Source organism: Micromys minutus, assembly GCF_963924665.1.
Source record: "Micromys minutus genome assembly, chromosome: 4".
Classification (NCBI taxonomy): Eukaryota; Metazoa; Chordata; class Mammalia; order Rodentia; family Muridae; genus Micromys; species Micromys minutus.
In genome coordinates this window covers 34,853,703-34,876,401 of record NC_137973.1, presented here as the reverse complement: position 1 = coordinate 34,876,401, position 22,699 = coordinate 34,853,703, and the positions used below count along the sequence as shown (strand labels likewise).

General features: G+C 37.4%; 1 protein-coding gene across 1 annotated transcript in view; it reads left to right on the top strand.

Annotated features, from left to right (window-relative positions):
• Positions 1-22,699, top strand: part of MAN1A2 (mannosidase alpha class 1A member 2) — a 150,737-nt gene that overhangs the window by 79,101 nt on the left and 48,937 nt on the right. Inside the window, exons 7-8 of the mRNA XM_080915464.1 lie at positions 5,593-5,716; positions 8,673-8,766. Coding sequence (XP_080771590.1) covers positions 5,593-5,716; positions 8,673-8,766 — 218 coding nt within the window. The remainder of the gene's footprint in view (positions 1-5,592; positions 5,717-8,672; positions 8,767-22,699) is intronic.

Below are 22,699 nucleotides of genomic sequence, written 5' to 3'. Positions count from 1 at the left end.
CCTGTTACATCAGTAGTATAAAAGTCACTTTTATACTCAGGCATCTTGAGTGAAAGCCAGTCACTAGAGAGTACATACAATGTGATGATGGTCGTTCAGAGTTGTAGAATATGAGCAGTCCCTAGTGACAGAGAGTGACGGATGCAGAGTGACTGCAGGAGCAACAGACACGTTCTGTATGTACTGACTTGATACACTGACCGTTTTCCCAGTAAGAATCTGCTCCATTGTGCACCAGAATGCTTGCATTGTTGTATGTGTGTTATACACTAGTGCTAGACTATGTGGGTTTGCAGTATTTAGCTTTTGAGTCAGTTTACAGTGTAGATGCTGATCCTTGGTGAGATGCATTGGCAGTAAAGATTCTCTCTGAGTCTGGAGTTTGTCTCTTGAGTTGATGTTTTCTGTGCTATACAGAAGCTTTTTACTTTGATACAATTTCATTTGTCAATTCTCGGTGTTATTTTCTGAGTTGCTGCAAATCTTCTTCAGGAAGTACTTGACAATACCTGTATCTTTAAATGTTTTCTCTCCTTGGCAGCGGGTTTTAGAATTTCTGGTTGTACAGTATAAGGTCTTTTATTCATTTTGAATTAATTTTTGTTCAGAATGAGAAGTGTATGTTTTTTTTTTTTTTCTCTTTTTGCTTAGTCAGTCTTGCACTTTATCGTTGTCGTCTCAGGCCTTAACTGCACTTGCGCAGTGGGTACAGCCGCTCCTTCCACTGCTGCCTCTTGGTCGTCAGCTTCTCCTCATGCTTGGTGAGCTGGAGGCACATGGCTCTAGTCTTCTTGGGTCGCAGGTCCAGGGGCTTGTACTTCCGCTTGTAGAATTTCCTGAGACTTTCCTTTTGAGTCTGATTAATGACAGTGAGGATTTGTGTGTGACTTGGATCTTGGAGAGCTTGGACACAGCGATGCGAAGCTGGAACAGTTCCACCTTCAGATCATCCAGTTGTTTCAACAGCTCCTCCTTGCTGTGCTTGTCCTGAGCCTTATCTTGGCCATTGCCACGTTGTTCACTGCCGAGGCCGCCTGGTTCGAGAGTGCACATATCTATTTTCAGTCTTCTACAAGTGTCTGTCCATTTCCCCAGCACTGTATGTTGAAGAGGTCATCTTACCTCCAGTGTGTATTATTACTGTATACATTATTGACATCTCTGTAGAAATTATAGTTCATAATTACATGTTTTTAGTTCTAGGGTTATTTTTCTAGTCCACAAACTTGTGTCTGCTTTCTTCCTGTAGGGTGCTGTTTTTGTTACTGTTGTTTTGCAGGGTAATTCAAAATACCCTTAGTATTATTTTATTTATTTATTGTTTTTGATCAGGATTGGTATGGATGCTTGCAGGCTTTAATTTTTAGTTCTGTAAAAAAGGTTACTCTAAGTTTGATAATAATTGTATTAAATTATTTTTAAAAAGGTAATTTTTGTTAATATAGCTATTTTTTTACAAAGTCAATTTTACATCCCACAAGCATAGAAAATTTTTCCATTTTGTAGTATTGTCAGTTTTTTTGGTGTTGTAAAATTATCATTGGAGGATTTATGTTAGGTTTATCCTTTGTGTTTTTTTTTCTTTCTTCTTAAAAAAGTGATTGACTTGTGGAATTCTGATTTTTATCTTCATGTTATATAAAAATGCTACTGATTTTTGCGTGTTTTGCTGAATGTGTTTGTCAGTTTAAGAGTTGTGTAGTGGAGTCATTAGCTTTTTTGTGTATAGGATCATCTTGTCTGCAAACAGGATAACTTAACTTCTTTTGTTCCTGTTTGTGTCTCTTATTTCTCGAATCTTATTTCTCTAACCTAACTAACTGTCAGGCACAGGAGGGGAGAAAGTAGGTAGCATTGTCTCATTTCTTATTTAGTGGAAATGCTTTCTTTGTTTGTTTAATTGTAACATTGTTTGTTGGTTCGTTGTTACAGCCTTTATTATTGGATTGTATTAAATACCTTTTCTGCTTTGGGATGATCATGTTGCTCATATCCTTAAGACTGTTAATAGGTTGGTTTTATTGATTTACATATGCTGAAGTATCCCTTTATTCTTAGAATAAAACCCATTTTGGTTAGCATGAAGTACAAGCCTTAGCCACCTCTGTACCACAGACTGTATAGATGGTGAGGATACTTCCCATTTTGCCTCAATTATGCTGTTCTCTTCTTAATCAGAGCTGATTCTTCAGCTCCAGCTGACTAGAACCACTACTCAGTGCAAAAGTTTGTTAACAACCCTGATAGCCTCTTCTCTCAAAAACCTCACAAGTCAGGCCTCCATCATGCACACTGTTTTCAGCATTATCACCTTAGTTCCCTTGGTGGCTTGTTAAGCTTTGAACACGATAGCCCAAAATTTCAAATTCTTTCCACAATCTCATCAAAATGTGATCAGGTCTGTTAGCAGCATCCCACAAAGTTGGTATCTCTTACTGTTTTAGTTAGGGTCTCTATTGTTGTGATAAAATATCATGACCATGCAACTTGGAGAAGAAAGAGTTAATTTTAAAATAGTTTATAGTTGTAATCAGCCACTATGGAGAATCAAGGCAGGAGCTCAAGGCAAAAACTCGGAGGCAGGAACTGGTGAAGAGGCCATGGAGGAGTGCTGCTTATTGGTTTACTCCTCATGGTTTTCTCTGCCTATTTTCTTTTACAACTCAGGACGTCCTGCCCAGGGGTGGAACTACCAACAGTGAGCTGGGTCCTCTCATATCAATTATTAGTCAAGAAAAATGCTCCACAGACTTGTCAACAGGCCAGTCTTATGGAGGCATTTTCTCTGTAATAGCCCCTCTTCTCAAATGTCTAGGGTTTGTATCAACTTGACAAAAAGCAACTAGTGCATCTCTTTTGTCAGATTTTAGTAAGATGGTATTTGCTTACATTCTAGTTCCCTTTCTTTAGACTGTCCTTTCCTTTCTTTCACTTTAAGGCTGCTTGTGTCTTTGCTAGTAAAGTGTGTTTCTTGTAGGCAGCAGAGATATGAGTCCAGCTGTTAAATACAGTGTGTAAGCATGTGTCTTTTGGAGAGTTGGTAACAGTAGCATGCAGAGGTGTTGTTGAAAGGTGTTGTTCCAGTTATTTTGTTATTTTTGCCTTGTTTGGTGCTAGTGTAGCTTTTCTTTCAGTGACCTCATTGATGAGTTTACTTTCATTTTAATTAAAAAATGTTTACTTCATTACTTTAAAAATAATTTAATAATATTTATTTTTATTTCATGTGTAGAAGTATTTTGTCTGTGTTTCTATATGTGTACTACATGTGTACCTGGTGCCCACAAGGGCAGAAGATGGTATTGAATCACCCACAACTGGAATTTCAGGTGGTTGTGACCTGCCACACCGGTGATGAGAATCTAATCTGGCTCCTGCTGTCTCTACAGTCCAAATTTAATTAATGTGCTGTGAAATAGTTCTGTTTAAAACTATGCCAAAATAAAATTATTTTTAAGAAAGTTAAGGAAACATATATTTAATCCACATCTGAAATTATTAATATCCTCTCTTCATTCTTGTCTGAGTTTGATAAATATTGTATGTATAGTTGTATTGGAGCAAAGTCTGCTTAAATGAAGTATATTTGTACTTAAGAATTTTTTCATATTATGATAAATAATTTTTCAGACCTTGTATTTTGATAATGTAGAAACATCTAAGTGAAATTTTGAGCTCCTTAAATGCTTATTTCTGTTGATCAGGTTTCTGAGTTTAATTTGTACATTGTGTGTGCGCTTTCATTTATTTAATTTCTTGGGTTTTGATGGGACAAATATGAACATCAGTTGTTGGCAACCTTTGTTCTTAAAATTACAATTCACTAGAAGCTTTGTTCTTTAAATACATAGATTAATGATTTTGTTTGAACTTTGAGGAAAATACAAATTGTAGGTGATCCATTATCAAATAATTCAAAATAATTATAGGACCCTTAAATTGATTACTGTTAAATCATCCAAAGTTTGCTAAACATTTTTGTGTTATTACTGATGTTGTTCTTAGCAAAGAGAGACATCATGTTGTTTTTAATTGTTCTGTTTATTAGTATTCACTGCACATTTCTTACTCATATGTATAGAAAAGCATTTTAATGTCTCCCTTTAATCAGTTGAAAAGTATAACATTTGTAGGAAAAATTATGATGGTGGTAGTTTGAAGTAGCTAATTTTTTAAATTGGGTTAGTCTTTAGTAGTTTGGAGTAGTCTTTGGAGTTTTAAGTTAGGATATATATGAGTCAGATTTTATATTTTAGAATGAGGTCTATAAAATAACATAAAAACTTGTTTAGAATTTGGTCTTTTGAAAATTATTTGCATATACTTTATTTTCCTTTGTTGTTTTTAGCTGGTAACTTTTCATGATAAACTCTAAACTGTTGGACTTGCCTAGGTTTTGTTTATAGAGAATAACAAAATCATTAGTGAGCTAAATCTAGCTTATCTCTAAATGTTATTCTTTACATCTGAAATGTATGCTGCCATTTTTAACTTGCTCTGTGTCCTATCACACTAAAATAAAAATTCTGAAAGTCTACCATGGTCTTACAGCATCCTTGCATGGCATGAGTGACAGCTAGCTCTGTCTGTCACCTTCATTTCCCTTCAGGCCATTGCATTTGCTTCTTCCTTTATTGGGAATTTTCTCCTTGGAGTTCTAGTCATCAGAGACTCCTCTGTGATCAGGACTCAAAAACACTTTGTCTGATCATAATATAGAAAGGGCCTTTCTTCTGATGTGTTTTTTATCCTTAATATTCAGTATTCGATTTCCTAACTTGATTTTCTTTATAGTAGTTTTTACCATTTCAGTGGTCTTATTTGTTACAAGAGCAGGAATATTATGTCATTTTTATTGACGTCTGTCCTGCAGCATAGCAATTTCTTACTATTTGTGGAAATAAATATCTGTCTTACATATTACTATATCCACATTTCTTTTTTGATGCTCTCTTGTAGCTATAAAAGAAAAAAAAAACGATAGTGGTATTTGCCTTTGATAATTTCAATGAGAAAATAATATTATATAATGAAGGAGCTATAAAAGTTAGTGCTATGTATGTCCAGATGTAAATTTTAGTGTGTTCTTAACCTATATCATTAAAGCATAGCATAATAAATTAACAGCATACAAAATCAGAGTAATATGCAAGTATATAAGAGAATCATTTATTACACAGAATTCGCCCCAGCTATTAAAACCAATGAGAAAGCTGCTATTGTGAACTGACATGGAAAGACTGATAAGGCACATCACACAAATACAGTGCCTGGCCAGAGCACTCAGTGCGCTTCACTTCTGATTTGCCTATGAGTGGTAGACAACAAACAAACAAAATATTGCTGTGTATTCATAAAAATTTCATATGTGTAAAAATTAGTAAAAAGTGATTATAGAGCTAAGTGATGTAAAAGTATGAGTATAGATAAAATATATTTGGTGCTTAATTTTTATGTTGTCTTGAATTTTAAAACCTGACTGTATTAGTATTTTCAATTAAGATAAACTATTATATTAGATGTAGCAGTTTCTAAGATCTATTTAAGATGCTTGTGTTTCTCTAATCTCTGTCTCTATCCCCTATTGCTCAGTGGAGTAGGTCGAAACTGGGGCTGGGCGTCTGCAGGCAGCAGCATCCTGGCTGAATTTGGCACCCTGCACATGGAGTTCGTGCACCTCAGCTACTTGACTGGTGACCTGACTTACTATAATAAGGTTTGTCTCTGTCCTCTTCTGTTTGCTATGAAGGACTTACAAGTTAAAACGTCACAGGTTTTCAGGGCTTTGGCTTTTATTGTTTATTTTCCTCTTTCAATTTCTTTCTACTTAGAGAATATTTAAAGTATTTATTGAGAAGTTATAGTCACCATTTTTATTTAATTCTATTCCCATTTCTAGTCATGGTTCTGAACTCTGTAGACAGCATGCTAAGACAAACAACAAAAACCAAAAACAAAATTTAAAAAGTTTAATAATTGCAAAGGAAGAGAGGAAATACTGTTTATTTACAGAGTATGAGTTTGTTCTACTAGATATTTTAAGACAGTCTTAAAGGTTTTTGTGGGTTCTGTTTTTGAAAGGAAGGTAAAGTGGTTTTTAGTCCAGGGTCTTGCAAATGCTGACTGTTGGCTCTGCCACTAGGCTAAACCAGAGTGTTAGAACTTGACAATTTAAATAAAGATAACTACTGTCTATGCAAAACACGGATCTTAGCTCAAAAGAAGTAAAAAATACTTATTTTAGAGCTCAATCTGAGTAGCCTATTGTGCCCTTGCCAACCCCAGAACAGAGTCAGATTATTGTTATTTCAACATAGTAATAGTTTCATAGAATTTTTTTATAATAAAATCATAAGTGAAGACCCATGTTAAAATATATTGGTGGAAATATCAGCTGCATGAGTTGCAGCGAAGTATATCTCTTTGTGGGTCTCAGATGCTAACTGATAATATTCTTAGCCTTTGAATTGATAGAGGCCAGGGATCTGCTAGGACATCTCAAGAGGACCTGTTAGCCACAAGGAATTAGGTTACATGTAGAGGTAGGCAAGAACTGCAATCAAGAGGGGTAAATATACTTTAAGATAGTTTAGTTCTGAGCCCAAAATGTTCCAACAGTTTGTAATTATGGTATTTTAACTAGCTAATCATGCTTGTAGTACCTTTAGCATGGACATGCCTGCTTCTTTTTCTTAGGTTTACACTAGAAACAAACATTTTAATTACAGAGGTACAGAATATAAATGTAGACTTAAAATCTTTAGAGGTTTGTCTATATCGACTGCAAAAAGGAAGAAAGTATCATTTTATAAGAAGATACTTTATGTGGAAGAAACAGAACTTGGTGTTTACCATACTCTGTGGAGTAAGTTCACAGTAAGTCAGGGTGGCAGTTGGTGGTGAGTGCTTTTTGGATTGGTAGTGTGCTAAGAAGCTAGGGAAGTATGCCTGCCACAGTCACACAGCAGACGTTTGTCTGCTAACTTCAGTGAGGGAAGGAGTGACACATGTCTCTGTCTCAGGTGGCTCTAGGTTTCCATTCTCAGTGGTCAGAGGAAAGTAAAAACTGGAAACCACACTTATATTTGTGTCCAATCTCAGTATTTTTTGTGAAAACTTTGTGAGTACTCGAGTCAGGAGAGTCAGTGTGATGGTGTAGACCTGCAATGCCAACATTCGTAAGACTAAGGCAAACGAATCCGTTAATGCCAGTGTAGACTCCATGTTGAGTTTAAGAGTCCTCTCTGTCCCAAAAAAGGGAGAGAGAAAGTGATGATGAAAAGTTCATCCAAAAAGAGTAAGTCCAGGATTTGTAGAGATTTATCAGAACAAAAGAAGGGAAGGGCCCCCATGGAACTAAGACAAAAGAAATCAAACTCCTATTCAAATATCACCATAAGAAAAGCATGGATCCACCTGCCCCAAGTTTTGTAGAATAAGAATATAAACTGGTCCTAAGTATGATGTGCTGAGTACCAGAGCAGAAGAAAACACCACAGAAAGAAGGCCAAAGTGGAAGCAATACAGAGAAAGCTGAGCTCGCAGTGGGAAGGACTTAGATGACAGAACCACAGAATGCTGATAGAGTCACTAAGAACACACTGAGAAAGGAAATGACGTGCTGAGGAACACAGACAGTACATAATCACCCATAGTTTCAGATGTCAGGAAGCCAAGTTCCTCACCTTTCTGATGTCTTTAAGAAGTGGAGTCATTGCCATTGCAGTCGTGAATGACAGCGGGCGGCCTCACATATGGACGAATCGAGGGCATAGGTAGCAGTCTTAAACTTCTGCCCAGAGCACCATGTCAGCCCAGCCAGAGAAAAGACGGTGAGAGTTATTGTCTTTAAAATTATTAGTTTGCTCAGCCCCAGAAAGCTGAAGTCCACGTGTGTATGCCCATGAAACAGAGAGTGTATCCAAGCCACTTAGAGCCTCCAGGTCCTCAGTCAAATGTCAGGACAGCATGGATACGTTACCTACCCAGAATTTGAGTGATCACATTTTAGTATGAATAACTTTTCAGAAAAATTAGAATATAAGAAACAGAACGCCTTTTCTGCTGCACTGCCTGCTCTCCATCAGAACTGACCAGTCTGCAGGCAGATGGAAGTCACCAACCAGCCTTTTAATGTGTTTTGTGATTTTTTTTTTTCTTTTCTCCTCCCTTAAGCTCAAGGAGATCTTAAAGAATTCATGGAATATTTTATTGGGAGAACATTTAAAGCCCAACAGTTGGATTTTCTTTTTTTTTTTACTTCATTTACTTAATCACTCATTAAACTGAAAATGAATGCTTTTCATAGAAAGTTTTGATTCCATTTCTCTGAAGTTAGTTTTATTCTTGTATTTGAATATATACAGGGATACATCTGGAATATATAGATGATGTTTGTGATGGTCAAGTGTGTGTAGTAGACTATGAGAATTTAAAATATTTTTTGAGCTCTTTTATTTTGCTACTTCTATTATTGTTTGACTTTTAAATAATAACATCCATTAATAAAACGAATGACTCATTTAAGGAACAGAAGCCCTTTCTGACCACCACACATGGCAGTAGAAAGTGGGTGTAGGTTCCAAATGAGGGAAAACCACGGATTGCAGGCTAATGGAAAGCTTGATGACACCTGTTTTTATTAATTACATTCTTAATTTCATTTTGATTAGGTCATGCACATTCGGAAACTATTGCAGAAAATGGAACGCCCAAATGGTCTTTATCCAAATTATTTAAACCCAAGAACAGGGCGCTGGGGTCAGTGTAAGTATTTCAAGTGCAATTGCTGACTTATCAAAATGGTTATTAAAAAAATCCTTGCTTCATATAGTATAAAGTGAGCTATATGGAATTAAAACCCCAAACATAGGCCTGACCCTGCTAGTTATCTGGTAATGCTGCTAACATCCAGGACTTTGAGTTTCTGCTTGTTAAAAGGAAGCATCGCTAAGGTGTCTTACAAGAATATTTTCTTTTTGTATCTGGAAGTACTTTGCTGAAATATGAGTTGACAGTTTGAAGGATAATGCATAATAAGTATTCATATCTTCCTGTAAATAAGAGGACTGCTTGAGATAAGTATTTGTATATGAGAATTTCAGAATAGACATAACTAAGTAGATTTTGGAAAGGGGGACAGTTGCCATTGGACGGACTTTGTCTAGTCATTCATTTAAGAAGATGTCATCATGCATCTGTTGTTCACTGGCTGTTGTATGAGACTGAGGATGGGGAAGGGTTAGGATTCAATCTGGTTTTATGGAGTTCCCAAGGGTAGGCAGGGACACTCAGAAGTAGTTGGCGTTCATGTGATAAGTGTAGTGAAGTGAGCTAGGTAATGTGAAAGTGTAGAAATAATTATTCCAACTGGTGAAAAGATGTTTTATTTGCAGAGTTAATAATATGAGAGCTTAGAGTTCACCTTTGAAGGTGTTCGGTTTCAAATAGTAATTGTTCGTGTGGAAATGTTGAACTTAGAATTTTAGTAATTATGGTTTTTATAAATGCTATTCTCTTTTTAACAGTAAAGAAACTAAGATAAATGCAGTAAGCATTGTCAGCCTGAGTACCCAGAGTTGGAAGAGGTTAGCCAGGATAGCCCTGCAGGCACCTTTCCAGGAAGTCACTCTTAAACCCATCTTGATTTTTCTCATATATTTTCCCCTCCATTAGGTCACGGAATTCACTTTTCTCTTTACTTTGAAGAAAATATTAAAGCTAATGTTCATGTGGAATGGAAATATTTTTGAAAAAGCAAAAGGTTGATAGCTATTTGTAAAACAAAAATTTACTTTTCTTATGTTATAGACAAGTGACTGGATTAGATGCCTACTTAATGACTTTGATGAATCAGATTGTAAAATTTACCCCCTTAAGTATTAATTAAGATTTGGAATTTCAAATGTGGGAAAATTGTGATCAGTTTTTACAATATCTCATGCCAATATATATGTTATATGTTTATAACTATATAAATGTCTAAGATGAAAAATAAAAAGCTAAAGAGTGGTTGCTTATGTAATCAGAAGCTTTTCTTACAATGTACAATATAAAGCCAGAAACATAAGGTGTCAGACTAATCATATATAAAGATTAATATATGTTTTATAATAATTAAAAAGCAAATTTTATAATAAGATACATTTGAACATATTTGGAAATAGTTTTCATATTCTTTCTATATTATGTTTTATAAGATCATAAAGTATAGAAACTCACTTAAAAATTGCTGATATAAGAAAACAGAATTTAATTCAGAAAGCAAAACATAGACGATCAATGAACCAGTACTGTTTTAGCTCTAAAGGTATTATGCCTAGTATTTGTAGACTGTCTCTGTAGTTCTCTGCCTAGAGAACTCTCTGTCTTCCCATTTCACTGTGCCCATGGCTGACCAATGCACTTTAAACAGAGGCATGGTTCTTTGACTATTAGTTTGGTAAAGCAAACCAAAACTCCTGTATACCTAGGGTTTCAAAGATGTTGATGTTTTTATGCCTTCTGACTCTAACAATTACCTGGTTTATTTCTGGGAAATTTTAAGAGCTACAAAGTTCATTTACTAAACTGAAGACTTATTTACAGTTGCAATAACTTTGAAACATTATAAGAAATTTTTATCCAACAGAACTTTCTATAATTATAGAACATGAGCATAGTCATTAGACTAATGATAGGTAATTGGTGAGCACTTGAAACATTACTGTTAAACTTATAGAACTGTGCTTTAAACCTTATTTATTGTTTTAATAGGGTTTTTAAATAACTTTATGCATGAACACTGTATCTTCCCTCCTACTTTCATGATCTCTCCTTCAGTAATTATTGTTAGTTATATAAATACATATGCTTGTGTGTGTGTTTGTGTGTGTGTGTGTGTGTGTGTGTGTGTGTACAGTTAATGTGTGTGCCCATTAGCTTTGTTTGTGTGTACATGTGACTAGGACAATCAACTTGAGATTGTCCAGCCCATGTGGAAGTTCATCTCTGGAGGGAACTGACTCCACTCTCATCTAGGGGTGGGACCATATGTAAGTTCTTCTGTCTATATTGACACGGATTCTGGTGGTGTCATTGTCCTGATCGTGAAAGTTTATGGACACGTTTCTTTGTCATGTTGAGAGGATATTATCTAACTGCAGATGTCTCAGGACTCTGGCTTTTCCAACCTTTCGCTCCCTTTCCCATGGTTCTTCCTGAGCCTCAGTGGAGGGGTTGTGTTGTAGCTGTATTGTCACTTACTCTCTGCATCTTGACTGGTTGTAGATCTCTGTAATGGTCTCTTATCTGTTGCAGAAACAATCTTTTGATGAGGAATGTAAGGTACATTTTTCTGTTTATATAAGAATGAGTATTTAAAAAACCAAAACTTATGTTGACTTAGGAACCCAGCAGTATAAGGTTCTTTCAGGTCTATAACCTATCCACACATAGGTTTACAGTAGCAGGCATGGATTCTCGCCTGTTCAGCAAGCTTTATGTCTAATTAGATAGCTGACCGGTTACTCCCAAGGTACTGCTGTTGTATCACTGTGGCTATCTTGTGGTTCATTGGCATTCCAGCTGGATAGGACTACCATTTGTTCCTGTCCCTCACACGTTGAATAGCACCATTCGATACTGTGAGAGCCACTCCTCAGGGAGGAGACTTTCTGGTCAGTTCCAGCTTGATTCCTACATTCTTTGTCTGAAAAGTGTGGTGTCTTTAGTAACATAGAGCCTTATCTTTAAATTCTGATATAAGACAAAAATAACATTGGTTTAGAAACCTGACAGTAAAAGATTCTCCTTTCAGAGAGCAGCTGTGGGTATCACTGTACTACAGACACCACTCTTTCTTTGAGAAGTGTTTGAGAAAGACTGGATTAACTCTTACTTGTATCATCTATGAAAATGATTTCAATGTGGATTTTAAACATACAATCAGATTTAAGTGACTGAACTGTAAAGCTCCTAGATGAATGTCCAGGCCAATAGATTCCTCAATATGATGCCAAAACTACATAACCATAGGAAAACAAGTTAGATATAAATAAAATTTAAAAGTTTTGTACATCAAAGAACATTATATGAGTTAAAGATAACCTACCGAATGAATTATATACATGGTGAGGGTATATTTCTACAATGTATAAAAGCCTGCAACTCAACAAGAAGGCAACATAAATGAAAAATAGCCCAGATAATTTAAATAGGTATTTTCCTCAAGAAGATATACAGAAGGAAAAAAGTAAATGAAAACTGTTTAGTGCCCTCATGGAAATGTGAATGAAACCCACAGTAAGACAGGTTCCTCCCACTTAACAGTTCTCATAGTGGCTGTAATCAGAAGATCAGAAGCAAGCCTTGGCAAATGTGGGGAATTACAGCTTTTTTTACAGAAACTTTGCAGCTAGAGTAAAATCCTGGCAGTTTCCAAAAGGTAAACAGAATCACCAAGTTAGTAGCCATCAAATGCATGGAAAGCAGACTCGGATGCTTATATCCCAGTATTCACAGAAGCCAGGAGCTGGAAATGAGCTGCTTTGGATGTGATTTGTTCTCTAGAGATGCAGTTGCTGGAGACTGGCCCCGGGGGAGACAGTAGGGAGATAGTGGAACATTAAGGATGTGCAAGAAGAGTTCCAGGAATGGTAGTGGTTAAGATTACCTGTCTCTGGGAACATAAATATCACAACCAGAACACTCTCCATTGGTACACAGGTAAGAGGTCATTGGGTCATTAGAGCCCTGTCCCAAGAAGGGGTTGGTGCTGGTCATAGCTTTTACGAGGATGGGTTGTTGCAGAATAAACTCATCCTCTATGGCTGGCCCTTTCTACCCATTCCCTTTCTGGTTCTTTTGCTGTGTTGTGATGTAGCCAGATTATTTTCACTGAAGTTAAGTAGATGCTGACACCATGATCTTGAATCTTCAAAATGTGAGCAAAATAAGCCTCTTTTCTTTATTAATTCTGGCTTTAGACATTTCGTTTCAGTAGCAGAAAATGGACATAATCCAAGTCTAAACAAGAAATGAATAAACAAAATATACAGTATAAGTGTTACAATGTAATATTACTTAATTTTTTAAAAAAGGAATGATTTATACTTGCTATAAGTGAGCTCTTTGAAAACAATTGTTAAATGAACAGAGACAATCATACAACACACACCAACATACATATTATATCATATATCATTGTGATGGTTCATATATGTTCAGCCCAGCGAGTGGCACTGTTAGAAGGTGTGTCACTGTGTTAGAGTAGGTGTGTCACTGTGGGCTTAAGACCCTCATCCTAGCTGCCTGGAAGTCGGTATTCTGCTAGCAGCCTTCAGGTGAAGATGTAGAACTCTCAGCTCTGCCTGTATCATGTCTGCCTGGATGCTGCCATATTCCTGCTTTTATGATAATGGACTGAACCTCTGAGCTTGCAAGCCAGCCCCAGTTGAATGTTGTCCTTATAAAAGTTGCCTTGGTCATGGTGTCTGCTCACAGCAGTAAAACCCTAATCAAGACAATCTCAATCTCTCCTTCCCCCTCCATACATATGATTGCACTTATGCCATTACATAGGTTCATAGAGACAGAAGGTAGAGTAGAAGTTAGCAGCAGCTTTAGTGAAAGAGAAATGGAACTAGATTATATCTGTAACTTCAGCAGTTAGGAACAAAGACAGGAAAGTTTTGAGTTTGAAGCTAGCCTCAGCTACAGAATAAGTTTATGTGAAAGTATGTTTGAAAATCAAATTGACAGGTTGAGGAGAAAGAAAGGCAAGAAGAAAAACAACTTGCTGACAGTCTAGTCCTTATTTTCTTTTATATTTTTGTAGGAGGTAGGGGGAATGGCAGAGAGGTCTCTGAGAATCAGTCTTCTCTCTGCTTACAAATTGGGGTAGCTATAGTACAGAGGCAAGGGCTGAAAAGTTTCTTTCTTTTTTTTGGTGTTCAGTTGGCCGTGGCTGATGGTAACCAGGGAGCACTCAGTTAAAGCAAGTTAGGTGATCAGTAAGCTTTCTCCTGACTGGCCATTACTTGGGCTGTGGGAGGGCAGGCAAGAACCTAGAGGGACAAGTTACTTAACTTGTAAGAGCTATACCACTCTGGTTATTGTATTGTCACAGTTCAACTAAAATGGAGGTTTATAAAATGGCTCAGCCCTGAATAAAATGAACAAAACAGAATGGTGGAATAGAGACGAGAACGAAGAGTTGTTTGCACAAGGTTTCAGTTTGTAGTGATGAGAACGTTTCAGGAACAGATAGTGATGTGGTCCCCTGTTGAACCGACCAATATCACTCACTAGCACACTTCACAATGGTGCTCGTGACGCCGTTTGTGTTATGCATAGATCACCATAATAAGAGGCCTGATCAAAAAGGAGAACTCATTTGTCAGTGCTCTTTTCCAAAAATAAATTTAAATTACTTTGTAATATATTCATCATCAGCAGTTATTAGTTTTGAGAATGCTACAGAAAGTGCTATTCATTGGGGGTTTTAGCAGATTTTCAAACCTTAGCAAGTTGCCCTTATATCCCATTAGCAGCTGCAACCCTACTAAATTGTCTGATTTGTTCTTTCTTGTGTTTTTGTATGTTTTAGATCAGCTCTGGAAACTGTATCAAATTCCATCATTATCTTGGAACAGTATACATCTGTCATATCTATAAATAGGCTGCAAAACAAACATTTAATTGAACTGAAAGTTAACCATTCAGCTTTGGCTAACTGTATTATAATTAGAGTGATGATAATGTCTGACATGCACATAGCAATCAGAGAGTAATTGCTAGTAATTACTCTTAGGATAAGGGCTTGACAATAGATATCAAAGAATATCTCAAGGAACCTAAATTTAAAGGCAAATCACTGGTCTGTTCCTTTTTTATTTTACTTCTCTCAATTTTAAGTGCACTGATTAGCCTATGCCATTTAATGATTTAAAATTAAGGCAATATAGGAAACCAGTACTAGTAGTTCATTAAGTTTTATAAAACTAAATTTAAATTTGTTGAAAGATTAGAATGGGCATAGCATTTGCAGTTACAGTACAAACCTTTTTTTTTTTTTTTCTGCTTAACAGTTTAAATAGAAGGTTGAACCTCTGTGTCTCTGTTGTTTCTCCTACTGAGTTCTGTAGTAGGAAGCTCATGTAGGTCATGTTTGTGCTACACTGTATTTGAAAATGCCCCACACTAGCTTGTATTCTAGAATTCTATTTGGAGCTGCTTCTAGAAAGAGCTTCTGCTAGAAATGTCCCACGGATGGCCTGACTGCTGGGATGGATGTGTGAGTGGCTAGTAGTTAGGTGTGCTTTAAAATGTGTCCTCAGTTTCTGAGTATCAGAAGAATCTTGTAGCTTATGGTTCATCAGATCTGACACATGAGCAATCTCAGGCCAGTGGTTCAAGTAGACAGGTCATGATTTTAGATCTTAGGTAGGCTTTAGATTTCTAGCTTCTGCACAGTTCTCTCCCAGGCTAGCTGCCCAGGAGCATGAATGGATCTGTAAGAAGACCAAGATGAATTCCCATAAATTAAATAGCTTGTTACATCAGTAAACCACTACAGAAATTCAGATAGAAAACCACATTTTTTTTCCTGACCCATAGAGCTAAAGACTTGCATCTTTTCCTTCTGTTTCACTTCTTTTATGTATTTGTGAGTTGTTGGTGTTTGGTTTTAACCTACACACTTGTTAAGCCTCTCTTGTATTTATAACAAATCCAGAAGTTGGCACATGACACCAAAGTACAAAAACCTTAAAAAGTATTCTTTTAAAATACACTTACTGGGGCTGGGGTGGAGGCTTAGTGGCTAAGAGCACTGACTGCTCATCCAGAGGACTGGGTTTAATTCCCACACGTGGACACTCACATCTATTTGTAACTCAAGTCCCAAGAGATCCAGCATCATCAGGCCTCTGCAGGCACTGCACCATGTGGTTCACAGACACACATGCAGGCAAGGCAGTAATACATATCTTATAAAATAAAACAAAAAACAAAAAATGACAACAGTAACCCTCGCACTGATATGATACTGAAGCGTATTTGCCTGCCCCTTTACTACTTCTTTACTGTTAATAAATCTCTCCTGATGACAAACATTAGCCTTAAGGACAGTCTTTGTAACTTTGTACTATTAAACATTACCATTCTGTGGTGTTGTTTTTCTCTATAACACTATTCTCTTGCATTTAGTCCTCAGCATTTCTTTGACCACCTAAATTCAATCCCCAGAGTTCAAGGTGAAGAGAGAGAACCAGCTCCTGAAGCTTATCCTCTTTCCTATGTGCATACCATACCCACATACTCACACTCAAATAAACCTCGAAAATACTTCCTGTTTTGAACTGTTGAATATAGTCTCCAGACACATGATATCATAGAAAAATTAGAATTTCATCATAGTGTCATAATTACTGGGAATTTCCTTGTTCTTTAAAAATAGCAGCCACTTTGTAGACCGCAGCTGTCAGTCCATCAGCATCTGTTTCTTTGCTTGAAGAACTGACTTCCTAGGACATTCTTTTTCATTTGTTCTAGTCTCACTTAGCTGTACTCAGTCTTTATGAAACTACTTTTTTGTCATACCTGGTCTTTTGAGCCTTCTTCCCAGTGCTGTAGTGTGAAATACCAGTTACATACTAACTGCTGTGTGACATTATTTTTGAGGAGACCAAAATAAATATCTACTTACCTTAGAGAACCAAGGGCAGACTAAAATAAGAGTACCACTAAAGTCCAGTTTGGTGAATTAATGGATTTTATTGTGGTTACTTAGAGAAAAATAAGTGATCTGAAATGACTCAAAGACAGCTGAATCACCAAAACCCACCCCAGCATGGGTAATAGCTCTTGAAAGCTGGAAAGCTTGTTTGCATTCACAACTTGCGTGCAGCTCAACAGCTTGGAGACTTCTCAGAGACAACACAGGTGGTCTGAGCCTCTTCTAGGCATCTCAGCTGATCTGTGCTTTCTTCAGGTAGCTCTGCTTGTCTGCTTCTTCTAGGCAGCTTGGCTGGTCTCTTCTATGTGACTCAGCCTGGGCCTCTTCTAAGCCTAGCTTGACTGAGAGTGTCCCTCAGCAGCCCATACTGCTTATATATGCTTGGGAAATGAGTAGGCTAATCTGGTCAGTTTCAGGGACTTCCTGAAGCCTTTGAGTTGTTTACTTCCTCAGCTTATTAAGGCACTTCACTGTAGGATGGAATATTTTACCTCCTTTTACTATATCCCGTTTCTTAACTAGCTTCCTTCCAAAATAAGACAGTTATCTGTGAGGAGATTGCCATATAACACTGACAGATCTCAGATTTAGAGCACTAATTTTCTGTTACCCTTGGTCTACAGTTGTCTGTTTGACTTCCTTGTTAAAATATTCAATAGATACCTTGTATATATACATATCAATAACCCAGTTATTATAGTTCTTGATATGATGACCAGGTGGTTTTCTAGTACTTTTTGTTATTAGTTAATGTTTTTTTTTTTCTGTTCTTGTTTATGCCATAAATCCTAGTTTTATTTTTTACTTCTTTATTCTACATAAACAACCTCCAGTGTTTTATTTGCCCTTGAAATATACCTGGAATCTAGGTACTCCTTATCTGAATTGAGTTACTCTCACATGTTTATGTTTTGTGACAGCACTTTTTGTGGCTTGGATTCAAAATGTCCTTTTAATAGACGACTCTGTTAGGTCTTGGTTGCCAGCAAATGGGCTTATGTGAAGAATGGATCCTGAGGATTCCAACCTAACCAGTTGGTAAAGCCCTTGTGAAGTCACAGTGTGATGGCATTATTGGGAGGTGGAGTGAAGCAGGCATAAGACCTAATTGGAAGGAGGAGATCACTGTAGGCATTCTCTGGAGTGATCTACCCTGTCTCTGGCTCCGTCTTCTTCTGGCTGCCATGAAGACAGCAGTTGGGTTCAACTACAAGCTTCTTGACCTCGTATTCTCTCCTGACTATGCAGAAACGGCATAAGTGACCATGAAGTGTAACGACTGACACTGTAAAAATAAGTCTCTTTTTAAAGCTGTTTCTTCAAGTAAGTGTACTAGTCATGATAAACCAACAACAGCTCCTAATTGTTCTTCCTAAGACTGCCTTCAGTCTATTCTAATGTAGGAATCAGTCACTTTTTACTATATTCATTGTGCTGCATTGTGTGATTTTCCAGTGACCTTAAATTTTACTATTCAAAGTTAGTCTGGAAGTCTGGATGAGTCTTCCTTGATCTCTTTCTAGTAAGGTTTTGTATTCTGTCTCCATTGACAACCCCACCTCCATTTATAGAGTCTACCATGCAGGTTTGTTTGTTTACTTGCTTTTTGGTTATGTTTTTTGTTTGTTTGTTTTGATCCCTTTTGTGTGCTTAGCACAAACTTCACAGAGATAGATATTCACATGGCTTACCCTCTCACTCTCTAGAGATTTTCTTAAGATGCCTTAGAAATGAGTCTTCCCTGCTTACTGCTTTTAAATTTCTGACTGCCCATCTGACTAGCAAATCCATACACTGTATACTCCTTGATCATGGATAGTTACTGAGAACACAGAATCTAAGCAGACTAGCTGAATTTGACTTGTACCTGCTACATTTCAGCTTTGTGACCTGATTATTTCACTACTTTGCATCTGAGTTTCCTCCTCTATACAATGTGGGTGACAGCATAGTAAACTTTATGAGGTTTTATAAGGGTGAGTTAGCTTGTTATCCATAAAATACTTGAAATAGTATCTGATACATAGTGGTCCTTATCTTGTTTTTCATCTCTCAACAGAACAAAAGATTTGTGAAGGCAAAGTGTTTTTTTTTAGTTTTATTCCTAGAATGGGGCTTGACACAGTGAGGCCATTTAAAAGATGGCTAGTGAACAAGTGAAGAAAATTTTTAGATGTATCTCAGTTGGTCTATTTGTAAATTTAAAAATCATGATCATTCCTCATTTTTCAAACTTCCCTAATGAATTTATAGTTCTAAATAGTTTATGCTGATTCATTAATTGATCTGCAAGCTTACATACAGACATTGGAGGCAAGTGCTGTGTTTTTGTCTCTTTACATTGATGGAGAAAATGAAGTGCAGAGAAGTCAAGCCATTTGCACAAGGTAATGAAGGTTTTGAGTACAGAGCAGAGCCAGTGTTTGCACAGCAGACTGGCTGCAGAGGTCATGCTCTTCCAGCTGTTCTGTATGTGCACATACATCCCAGGACCTTACACTATGCCTTTGTTTTTTCTGATTGCTGATACACACTGTCTGCTTTGACCTTCTCCCCAGTCCCCCATTCTTTAATGTTTACCTCATCTCTAAAGTACTACTGTATCTATTAATATGTATTCTTGAATAAACTGGCTTTAACAAATTAATACTTTGTTGTGGAACTTAGCTTTTCCTCAAATATTCTGCTATTTGATTACTTTTTTGTTATTGTTGTTATATCCATTTAGATACATAACTAGCTTGCCCAAATTCAAATTCACACAAGTTGTTTTTTTAAAATTTTATTGGATATTCTCTGTATTTACATTTCAGATGTTATCTCCTTTCTTCCAATCCAGTCCCCCTCCCCCTCCCATTGCTTCCATGAAGGTGCTCCCTCTCCTACCTCAGGGCCTTGCCATTCTCCTACACTTGGAGAATGAGCCTTCGCTGGACCAAAGGCCTCTCTTCTCATTGATGCCACATGAAGCTTAAGAAGAAGGAAGACCAAAGTGCAGATGTTTTCAGTTCTTCTTAGAAGGGGGAACAAAAATATTTTTCAGGAGGAAATACAGAGACAAAGCTTGGAGCAGAGACTAAAGGAAAGGCCATCCAGAGACTGCCCCACCTGGAAATCCAGCCCATATACAGCCACCAAACTCAGACAGTATTGCTGATGCCAAGAAGTGCATGCTGACAGGAGTCATGATATAGCTATCTCCTGAGAGGCTCTGCCAGATCATGACAAATACAGAGGTGGATGCTCACAGCCAACCATTTTACTGAGAATAGGGTCCCCAATGGAGGAGTTAGAGAAAGGATTGAAGGAGCTGAAGGAGTTTGCAACCCCATAAGAACAACAATACCAACCAACCAGAGCTCCCAAGGACTAAACCACTATCCTAAGAGTACACATGGATGGACCCATGGCTGCATCTCTCTCTATATATGGTCTTGTTGGACATCAGTGGGAGGAGAAGCCCTTGGTCATGCTAAGGTTTGATGCCCCAGTGTTGGAATGTCAGGGTAGGGAGGTGTGAGGGGGTAGGTGGGTGAGTGAGCACCCTCATAGAAGCAGGTGGAGCAGGGATGGGATAGGGGTTTTATGGAGGGGAAACTGGGAAAGGGGATATCATTTGAAATGTAAATAAAATATATCCAATAAATGAAAAATAAGGGGGAAAGAAGAGAAGTTATTAATCATCAAATGCTAAGAAGCAGATACAGTTGAAGGGTAAAGTTACAAATTAAAAGTGAGAGGCCTCATGAGAAAAACTGAAGTGTTGAGGGTTAAGAGCCAGAGTACAGTTGTAGAGAACTGATACTCTGTCCTTAGTAATCAAAGGGTAAAGAAAGCACAACAAAACTGAAGGAATTTTCTGCACTGTCTTGCCTCCAGCTTTCTGTATTTTCTCCCTGTCTGTTGTGAGAGATAAAGTCAAGATGCGGAACTTTAGGTTCAAGGAAAGAACACTAAATCAAGTCATTACAAAAATGAGAAGCAGCATTGGGGTTCTTTTGATGGTGGATATTGTGAGTTTGGTGCTCAAAGTGGAGGAGACAGCTGAGTTGATCTAGAGGTGGTGTGTTGATTAAGTACAACAGAAGAGCAAAGCTTGGACACAGGTATTTCCTGTTACTTCTTTCCTGTCAGCCTTTGCTGTATAGGAGCTAGGCTAGTAAGAGAATGAATACTGTGGATGTCTGTCCTTCTGCTTTATCTGCTCATCTGTTTTTATTCATGCACCATCGGCCTAGTGCTGTGCCAAGCCTTATTTTAGTCTTAGTTTTAATTGGTGTCTCCCAAATGACTGCTGTTAAATATCTTTTTATATGACATTTAGTAGGTACTGAAGATCTTTGGTACACTGTCAGACAAAACTTCTTGTGTACTGCTTAGTTTTTAAATTGCATTATTTAATTTTTTCCTCTTGAGATACGTTTTGTTTGTTTGTTTTGTTTTGTTTGTTTTAGTCCTGGCTGTCCTGGAACTCACTGTGTAGACCAGGTTTTTCTCAAACTAGAGATCCTCCTGCCTCTGCCTCCTGAGTGCTGGGATCAAAGATGTTTCACACCACCCCCAAGTTTAATTTTTTAATTGTTGAATTATACATATATACATTCATACATACGAACAAATATCACACACACACACACACACACACACACACACACACACACACACACACACACACACACACCCCTATGTGAAAAACAATCCTAACAGGGCCTTTTCCCAGTATGTGACTCATGTTTTCATTCTCAGTAGTGCTAAAGAGTATAAAATATTCTAAAGTTCTTTTTATCAGTTTGTTTTTTATCCAGATCAAAGTTCATTTGTGCCTATAGATAGCCAAATAAGGTAGTACCTTTTGTTGAAAAGGCTCTTTATTTATTCAGTACCTTTACCCCGTTGTTAAAGCCAGCTGGCTGTATACTTAGGTATTGGGTTTGGATTCTGCTCTTCTATATTGCTCTGATTATGTGTGCCTATGACAGCACCTTGCTCTTTTGAATATTACAAGTTTATTATATGTCTTGAAATCAAGCTGTGCTGGTGCTCTGATTTTTTAATTGTTTTTGAATGTTGTCCTTTAACTTTCATTTTAACTCACTCATTGACTTCGTAGTGCTAGAGATTGCACCTAGGATTTTGCTTATGCTAAGCAAACATTCATTGAGCCCAGTCTCCGCTTCCTTTGAGAATCATCTTCTTTAGGTCTTTGGTTGAATCTCTACATCTGTTTGAGAAGAATTGACTCTTAACACTAGTCAAAATTCTAATCCCTTAACAAAGTACTTTTAGCTCTACATTAGTTTATAATTTTATACAGATACTTTGTAATTTTCAGGGCATAGGTCTTTGACATGTTTTATGGCAAGTATGTCATATATTATACTATTATAAATGGCATTTTTGCCAGGCGGTGTTGTTGCATGCCTTTGTTTCAGTATTCGGGACAGAGGCAGGAGGATCAATGGGCTCTAGGACAACTTGGTCTAAAGAGTGAATTACAGGACAGTCAGGGCTTCAGAGAGGAACCCTGTCTCCAGAAAAGGGCAAGAGGGGTAATGTGTATGTGTTTTTATGTGTATATTTAGTACAGTACCCCAGGAGGCCAGAAGAGATCATTGGATTTCTTGGAGCTGGAGTTAGAAGTGGTTGTTGTCAGGTCCCAAAGAAAGCCAGGACAAATAGCTAACTGTGGTGTCTTAGCATACCAAAGTGAACACTTAGCCTCTAGACTCACCCTGTACCTATGGCTCCTCTCAGCACCTACCTACCTTAACCTATCCAACCCAGGGGCTTCTCTTCTTCTCCCAGGTTCTCTTTCCTATAGAACCCTGCCATTTGAGCCACCCACTCTCCTGGTTTTCTTGATTCTAGTCAGCTCCGTCTTTTAACCTTTTCTCCTCTTGGTTTTTTCCTCTCCTACTCTTTCCCTCACACTCCCATAGCCCAGTTCAGTTCAAACTTCCAGAGACTTCTAGCTGTTCTTTC